This window comes from Morone saxatilis, unplaced genomic scaffold (assembly GCF_004916995.1).
Source record: "Morone saxatilis isolate NCDOM2014 unplaced genomic scaffold, NCSU_SB_2.0 Contig24, whole genome shotgun sequence".
Lineage (NCBI taxonomy): Eukaryota > Metazoa > Chordata > Actinopteri > Moronidae > Morone > Morone saxatilis.
Window position 1 is genome coordinate 12,117,027 of NW_023339807.1, and position 9,157 is coordinate 12,126,183.

The 9,157-nt window shown below is 40.8% G+C and overlaps 1 protein-coding gene across 1 annotated transcript; it reads right to left on the reverse strand.

Moving 5' to 3' along the window:
• Position 1: 1 nt before the first annotated feature.
• si:ch211-261d7.6 (zinc finger protein 91) lies at positions 2-8,942 on the reverse strand (the record flags this gene model as incomplete). The annotated part of the gene is made up of 3 exons (XM_035672145.1): positions 8,553-8,942; positions 4,862-6,433; positions 2-111 (listed from the first exon to the last, which is right to left on the reverse strand). Coding segments are annotated over exons 1-3 (1,800 nt in total), but the record flags the coding sequence as incomplete, so codon positions are not given.
• Positions 8,943-9,157: the final 215 nt, after the last annotated feature.

A 9,157-nucleotide genomic window follows, 5' to 3' on the forward strand; every position in this document is an offset into this window, starting at 1 on the left:
CCTCCTCTTCTTCTTCCTCCTCCAGGGCATGCTGGTGCAGGTGAGTCTCGTAGACTTTCAGGTGTGTAAACGTCAGTCCACAATCCTTGCATGTAAGACTGCACCGTTTGCCTACGAAAGAAGAAAAGGTTCAATTTAGATATTTAGAAGTAAAATATTGTCAGTTCATATATGTTAGTTATTTTGAGTGTATAAAATAAACTTATTTTATTAAAGAACTAATGTCTCAGCTGAAATGTTGCAGTCTGGTTACTACTGCTAAAGTTACCAATGTTACTGCAGCAGTGAAAACTTACAAGTTTAAGTTGTGGCTCTTCTCTTCGTTCACAGATGTGGGGCAATTAAAAGTCAAGTGTTAACCCTATTCTAAAAGCATTTTACAACCCTCAGAGCATTACACATTAAACATTTTTTGGTCTTGTTGATCCTGTCTGTAAAGCAACTAGATTATCTGTGACGTATCTATGGAGCCTGGAGAGACAGTTGTGGTACTACAGCTGTGGGTCTGTGGGTCTGTGGGTCAGGCTTGTTTAAGTGTGACATTGCTTACATATATTTAATTTAAGAAAAGATCTTTCAATTAAATAAAACAAATTCTAAATAATAAAGCAGGAAAACTATTCATTGAGAGATCATTTATAAGCAGTAAGTTAGTAAATGGAGTGATCAATAATTTAAAAGTCTTGTTACAATTAAGTTTTGAATAATTCACTCAAGGACAGAATAAGTAAATAGAATTATTAATTGGCAAATTAAGTTTTTAATGCAGTAATTAACTATCTAGCTCAATATAAAGACTAATGTGCTGTAGTACTGTAGTAATGACTGGCTATGGCTTTCTAATTAAAAGTTGTATTATTAAATGTAATCAACATGCCCTGATAAAAACCAAATACATGATCAGTACTAATTAGTTCTGATCAAGAAACAGTGATTCGGAATTAATCACACAACCCAATAATTCACGGAAGAAAATCAATTTATTTGCAATTTTAGAGAATGTAGTCTTCATTGTTTCAGAAACAGCAAATTAAACAAGTAGTCAAACGGTATATTGGTCAGAGGGAAGATTTTCATAAATTAATATAGCCAAGTAATATCTCTTAACACTACAAATACTTTTTTCCCACTACACAAGTGGCATGTAAACTAACAACTATCTTACGTAGCGCTATTTCAGTTTAAGTAATGAATAATCTTCCCACAACATAAAATTATAACAGTGAAAAGGAAAGAACATGGGAGCTTATACATCAATTAATGCAAAAAGTATTGTACGTAACATACAATTACTTGATTTGAAAAGTTTTATGGTAGCAACTGGTTGTACAGTTCAACATCAGGACATTTTTAACAAACAGTGCACATTTACTTCATATATCTTATTTTCTCTGCAAATAGGTCCTCATTCAGCCAAACCTCAGGTATTTCTAACACCAGCAAAATTAGTATATTTGTTGTGCAGAATTATTTTGATGTCCTTTGCAATAAACAGTGTCAAGAGCATATTTTTCAGGGAATTATTAAATGCATGAGGACAAACATGTACATGCATAACTGTTTCTAAATCTTTTTTGTTGATATATCTAGATATGAACTACCATAACTTCTGCCAGTGATCCGCTAAGAGACATTAACAAGGTTCAGCTGACATTCATAACAGGTCTATTCAAAACAAGAACAAATCAAATCGTGGCTCAAAACTATACATTTGTGATATCTCAACTGAAGCTTCAAAAAAAAGGGGTTATTCTTTAACATTTGTACATACTCTAATCCAGTGTAAAGGAAAGCCTGAGAAGAGTAATAGAATCAAACTGCTTTTTTTAAATATAAGGAATCTCAACTAATATACGACGGAAAGCCTGTTTCTACTTAGCCTAAACAAAAAAGGTCTAACAAGGTATTTTGAAGCTTAACACAATTAAGTAGTTTGGCAACCAAAAAAAAAAAAACCACAAAAAACAAACAAAGAAAAATCCACAATCTACAGTGTTTTAATTTCAATCCTTTTCAGGTTGTTTAGTCTAATGCTGTACACTCCACGGGCATGTTCAAAATGGTGCTGGTGCAAATTAGTTTCTTGACAAAAAGTAGTTCCACATTCAAGGCAAGTAAGGACATTGGTATCTCCAGATGAGACAGCAGCAAGGGCATCACTCGGCCTTTTGTAAGTCACCGATACATTCCTGGTGATGATCGATAAGGTCCTGTATTTCACTGAAGGTCCGCGGGCAGATGGAGCAATGATACGAGTCATTGTTGCAGTGCTGAGTCTCGTGTTTTTGTAACGCAGTTGGTGAAAGAAAGGCTTTGCCACAATGCTGGCACTTATGGTTACTTTGCGACTGGCTGTCTGGGTTAAGTGTTGGTTGGTTCAGTGTAGAGCACGGAAAGGACTTCCCTCTGCTGTCGGCAGAGGGCACGTTGGGTTTTAAAAGATTCGAGGTCATAGCAGCGCTGAGCCTATAGCGAACCTCATTGGGGAGACGACAGCGGACTTCATCGTGCCAGGCGAGGTGTTGCTGCAGCTGATTCTCGGTCCAAAAGCCGTGGCAGCACAGGGCGCAACAATAAGGGCGGCTCCTCGCCTTAGTCTTATGGGCTCCTAATTGTTCCTCTGTTTGGAAAGCCTTTCCACACTTGTCACACTTGAAAAGGCATTTGGCTGTATGCTCCGACAGGCGGCTAGGAGGCGGGGATACATCGGCTGTGTTTTCAGGACTTTGAATCTCCTGTTTAGACTCGTGTTTTACCTCCAGGCATACTTTCTTATGGTCAAGGAGGGCCCCCGCAGAACTGCACTGCTTCCCACAATCAAGGCATGTAACAGGTTTTACCGGTGGGGGTTCTGATCTGACCTGCGGATTCTTCTTTCTTCTGCCGACAGGGCTTTTTTTCACTGTCACTGGGGCGCCGTCTACAGCTGGTACATTTTCTGTCTTTTTGAATTCAGTGCTTGAGGCAACGGACTCCTTTTTAATACTCAAAGGAAACATAGTTTTGCCTTTCGTCCTCCTTGAGTGGGCCTGCCATTTGTGAGCGCGCAGACCTCTTGCTTTAGCAAAGGTCATAGAGCAGAGGGGACACTGGTGAGCTTTTGGCTTCGGCGTCGTTGACGTGGACTCACTCACATTAAAGTTTACATCAACCTTGTCAACAGAGCTGAGCCTGTCGCCTTGATGTTCTGCAGCTTCCAGAGTGTTACTGTGCTCTTTTTCACAGTGGGCAGCTAGAAGTGAACCTTGCACAAATGTTTCGTCACATTGTGGACATGAGATGGTCTCCAGTGGGCGGCTGCTCTTTGCGCTTTTATTTGACTCGGGCTCTGGCTCAGTTTTGGTTTGACACTGAGAATTAAACATCTGGTGGCGTTGGAGAACACAATGGTTAAAAAACTGTTTGCCACATTTGTGGCACTGAAAAGGTCCACCCTCTGTCTTGTGGCCAAGAGATTTTGTATCTTCTTTGTGCCATCTTTTGTGGGAGCCGAGGGCTGAGTTGGACATAAATCGCCTCCCACATTCTGAGCAGTGAAATAGTCCTTTACTTGGCTCTTCCTGTTTAGGTTTCTTTAGCATTACAGACATGGCCAATTTGCCTTTTGCTACAGTTTTGTAACCCTCAGCATGGATTCTTTTATGAAAATTCAAAGCTCCAACCACCGAAAAGCTTCTGTCACACTTTTTGCATTTGTATTTCAAATTGGTTGTACATGGGTTTTCTAAGTTTCCACCTGATTGATTTTCCATATTTAGCTCCCCACTGTCCATTTCCGTCTTTACTTCAGTATTAACTGTAATTTGCTCAGAGTTTTCCTGTGTGCTGACATCCATACTATACTCGTGTAATGTTAGACTATCATTATTTTCTGAGGGTTCTGTCTTACAATTAACTGCTTGACTGTCTCTTTTAATGCAAAGTTTTTGATGAGCCCTCAAGGAGGCCTTGTTGTTGAAATGTGCGAGGCATGTTGCACACTGGAGATCCTCAAGCTTGACAGTGGATCTAGGAGATGAAGGCGAGTGCCCGCTCTCATACCCATGGCTTTTCATGTGAAACTGAAGTGCTTTGGCCCGTGAAAACAACTTCCCACAGTCGGGACAGCTGTATGTGTTCTTTTTCAACTGCTCAACCTGATGCTGAAAAGACTTACTCGGCGGTGGGAGTAACTGGTCACTATGCACAACCTGGTGTCTGAGGAGGCTGGAAAAAAGTCGGAACGACCTGTTGCAGAGGTCACATTTATGATTTCCGTTTTCATGTTTTCGCATGTGCAAGGCCATAATGCCCTTGTGACGGAACTTTCTACCACACACTGGACATGCAACCTTAACAGTGGAGCGTGGGTTTCTATTAGCAGAATGCAGAGATCCTGCAACCCCTTTTCTTAGTCTCAAATCTGCACACTGAGACTGACTTTGCTTGTGGTGGGAGAAAGCTCCTAGAGACCAAAAACCCTTCCCACATTGTTCACAATGATAAATCTTTGGGCCTAGAAGAGTTTTCTTTGGATTGTACTCTTTCTTAGTGACTGAAATATTCTCTTTCTTTTGTGCGGAGCAGTTTTTCATATGGTTAAACAAGCTAGCTGCATACGAATAAGACATCATGCAATCTGGACATTGGAACGGTTTTCTTTTGGGATGATGCAACTGATGAGAGACAAAAGCAGACAAACGTGAGAAGCATTTACCACACTCATTGCATGTAAATATTTTCTTCTCCAATCCCTCTGCCTGGTACAATACATCACTGCTTGTGTTTTCATTGTTGTGTTGTTGTATGTGACTGCAGTGTGCTGCATAACTACTGGCTTCGTGGCCACACGTGTCATATGTGTAAACTGCCACTGACTGACCTTGAGTCTGTTGTCTTCTCTTATGAACGCCATGCCACATTCTGTGAACTCGCAGTGATGAAGCACTAGAAAACCAACGGTAACACTCTGGACAATCGAATCTTTCCCCTGTCGTTATATTCTCGGCCTCCCTCGCTACCAGTGCACACGGCATGTCGGCTTGCTCAAAGTCAATCTGTACAATTTTCAAATCCATCTCTGGTTTTAAAACAGTGCTACTGGGGGAAATCCCAGTGTCGTCGTCATCCCTTACTTCCTGATCCGATTCACACAGCAGCTCAAGATCAGGATTCGGGTCTTGAACGGGCTCGTCCTCAGATTCACTTGCACTGATCACTTGTACATTAAAGTCCCCGGGTTCATAACTCTCCATGTCTTCATCAATCTCATTTACATGCGAGTCTTCTTCAGCCATACTGGTAGGAAGCATATTCTCAGCTTCCACTTGTTCCTGCTCAGTCTCTTTTGTTTTGCCTTCCGAAGCTTTCTGTTGAGGTAACAGAGAGGTGCGCAGCTGGGCTTCCTTCTCTGTTTCTTTGAAAACATCCGTATGATGAAGCTGATGTGAGTGAAGCGCTGAGGCCCTGGAAAACCTGAGCCCACAATCTTTACATTCAAACGCCTTCTTCTGTAGCTGACATACTTGATGAAGAAACGACTTTGCTGGGGTCTCGTCGCTGTGTGCCGTGCGCTGATGTCTGTAGTAGAAGGTTAGAGTCATAAATACTTTTCCACATTCCTCACAAGGGAACCTTTTCGCTGAATCGTTTGAGTGGTTAGCATGCCATCGCTGATGGTTGAATAGGGCGATATGGCCATTGAAAGCCTTGTTACACTCACTACAGTAAAACTCATTGCTGCTTTTCTTTGGTTTTTCTTTCATTTCTTCAGGAGAGCACTGACTGTTGCGGCTAAATCGCTGATGGGTTTTAAGGCGCATAAGAGCAGTAAAAGCTTTACCGCATGAACACTTGAAAGCTTTTTCAGGAGTATCATCTGTCTGGTTTTCACTGGGCTTGGCTTCAACTACTGACTCCTCAGTGTGAAATGCATCTCCTGAACTCCTGTTTCGTGACTTGACTAACTTTTCCTCATGACAACGGCGGTGCGCATCAAGAGCTGAAGCGCGAGAATAATTCCGCCCACAAGACTCGCACTGAAACGACTTCTTTTTCAAATGTTCGAGGTCATGAAAAACTGACTTGGAGGCTTGTCTGTGTGAGCGCTGGTGGTTGAGAAAGTGTCCAATCACACCGTAACATTTCCCACAGTCTGGACATTCATAGGTTTGCTGCTTCGTCATCCCAGAATTTATTTGAATGCTAGAATCCTTTTGGGAGCTTTGACCGTGGTTCTTCTCCATGTGCGAGAGGAACTCACTTGGTTCAACAAATGAGAGTGAACATAAAGTACAGAAATGAGCTGTTCCGCTGTCCTTTTCTGCGTCATGTAAGCCATCCAACTGGTTGTCTAAAAACACGCTCTCCTTGGGGTGCTGACGGCGATGCTCCAAGTAGGCTGCCTCCTCTCTAAAGGCTTCTCCACAATCCCGACAGCAGAAAACCCCAACCCCTAAAAATAGAAAGGGGAGAATAGGAAGTCAAAGCCACTCCCATTTCCAGAGAAAGAAAAGACAGGAAAACAAAATAACAAAAAAACAAAAAACACACAATCACAAAAACACAGGTGCAAATCATGTCTTTATTTTTAATAGGATTAGAGTTTACAGTATAATCAGAGAAAAGATTGGTTCTGGAAATACAACATTACCCATAAAAGACAATACTTGTGTGCTTTAGCCAAATGCCTTTTGTAAAGTTCAATCCTTTGGTTTTTGATAATAGTTAATTATTAGCAGGTAACGCCCTTCGCATCTAGAATACTTTACTCAGGTATCATTACACCAAGAGGAAGCACCAACATTCAAGCTATTCTGATCCTGCCTCCAATTGACACTTAACAGTCATGTTTTTGACACAGCAAAGTTAAGTATGCAATATGCTTGGAGTTATAGCTGGAGTTAGTTGTCAACTATTAAATTAAAAAGTATTTTTTTAATTAAAAGAATTACCAAATTCAGAACATTTCAGGAAAAAAAAAAGTATGTTTGTGTGAAAAAACAAGACCTTTGGTGACGTCAGCTTTGGGAAACAATTAACAAGATTTTACCACTATCTGATTTTTTATTAACCAAACCAAACCAATTATTTAATTGAGAAAAAGTCGGCACATTGATAATGAAAATAACTGTTTGTCGCAGCCCTACTTTGAATGCAAGCAGCTAAAGAAGAGAACATTGTAGTCTGTTGCCTTATTATAAACGCCCTATTCTTCTCTTTTGAACAACAATGAATGCTTTTTTGTTTTTCATTGCCATGCTGCAGAGAAACAAACCCCCTCCCCCCAGTTCAACAGAACAATCAGAATAACAATTTAATTTATGTAGTTCTAAATCATCTGTGGGTTGTCCACGTGCACTATACCATGAATTGTCAAAATAAGATCTAAAGGGGACAGTAGCATTCTTATGTTGCATTGTATGTTAATTCTCTCACACACAAGAAGTGCCTGGATACAGTATGAGCTGCATTATCAGGAAAGGTTTTGTTTCTGCAGGTCAATGAAGCCAATTTAATACCATGACAAAGCATAACACAAGTGTTTGTTTTAGATTTTTCACAAGGAAGTGCAGAAATTGGTTCCATAAAGTCAGAAATTTGAATATATTAGTGAGATGTTTTTGTTAATTAAAATAGTTTATTGAGAGTAGCTGTTATTACAGGTTCCGGGTTATAATATATATATTCTTCCCTATTCTGCTCTTCTGCATTTGGCGTTCATTGTCTGCGTCCCAAATGGTGGCCTATTATCTCTTGCCAACTTTCTGAGTTGCACTATTAAAATGTCGTGATCTATCAATGAATTAGTTGACGCTGATAAGGTGAGCTGCGTTAATTGACTGTCAGTTCATATGAGTAGATTTTGCATGAGACTCTTCAGTGTTAACACCACGACCAGCAATCCCAATCTAAAATACACTGGTTCAACCCGGTAAATGAAAATGACTTAAGGTCATAACACACAGCTATGTTATTCTGATGAAAGCATCAGTTTAACATGGATTTTTGTCAAGTATACTGAGTAGCACTCCTGACAATGTTCTCCCTTTAAGTAGCCGTCACCCTCAGACAGGTTGGACTCGATTGAACCTGCAGCATCAGATCATACATGCAGCTTCTGTATTGTCTACATTGCATTTAGCATTAATAACACTGTGCTTTTTGTGTCCCATCACACTTCAAATACCTACAAATTAAATAAAGACAATATTCAATTTGCTAAATATCTTGTGGCTCAGAAAAACCCCTAATAATTGAAGGTCAGCCTTTCTATATAAATATACTGTCGACACTTTTTAATTCATTTCGATATGGTTATGTGTTAACTGTGTCTAGGACTGTTGCTGCTTTCGCTCAATAAACAGCACTGAGCATCCATTAACACTCAATGACCAGGAGGCCAGGCTTGGGTGTGCAACAATGCAACTTAGTGCTATCTGTTAGGGTTATGAGGGTTGTTATTTAGCCAGAAGTGTTTGGTGTCCCTCCGCTGCAGCTCGTGTAGGAGGTCAAACACACTGACGGTGCACTGAGAGTTAACGATTAGTAAGTGACGGCTACTGTGTACTTACCATCAGCGAGGTCCTCAGCCGTCGTACCGTCGTTGTTTTCAGACTCTGTGTCTCCATTACGGGCTGTCTCCTCTGCTCCGTCCTCTTGGACTGCAGCAGCTGCAGCAGCTTCGTCCATCTTGGCTCTGTTTGGTAGCGCTAGCTTGCTTTAGCTAGTGCTAGTTAGCCTTATAGCTCCAGCGTTGTTTTATCAAAGTTTTAAATCAACCGAAGTCACTCAGCGCAGAGCCGGGTAGGAAAAACAGTGAGGAAAGATCAGTAAGTTAAGATGCTGTTACAAGATAGCATTTAGTAATGTTTTTGTAGCAGTGGAGGTGATGATAATCAGCGCGGCTAGCTGTGCTGAACGCACACCTGCACTGTGGCGACACACCGCTGGGCGGAAGTGAATCCTCCTCCTTCTTCTTCTTCTGTGTTGTTTCCTTCACCAAGACGGCTGACTGCAGTGGAGCTACGGAAGCCTGATATAAAGTCATTCTCAGCACGGTTTACATATATACACATACATACATATATACATATATACACACACACACACACACACATATAAATACACACAATATATGGAATTATTTCTGTCCTTTCAACAACTAACGCGACTGTAA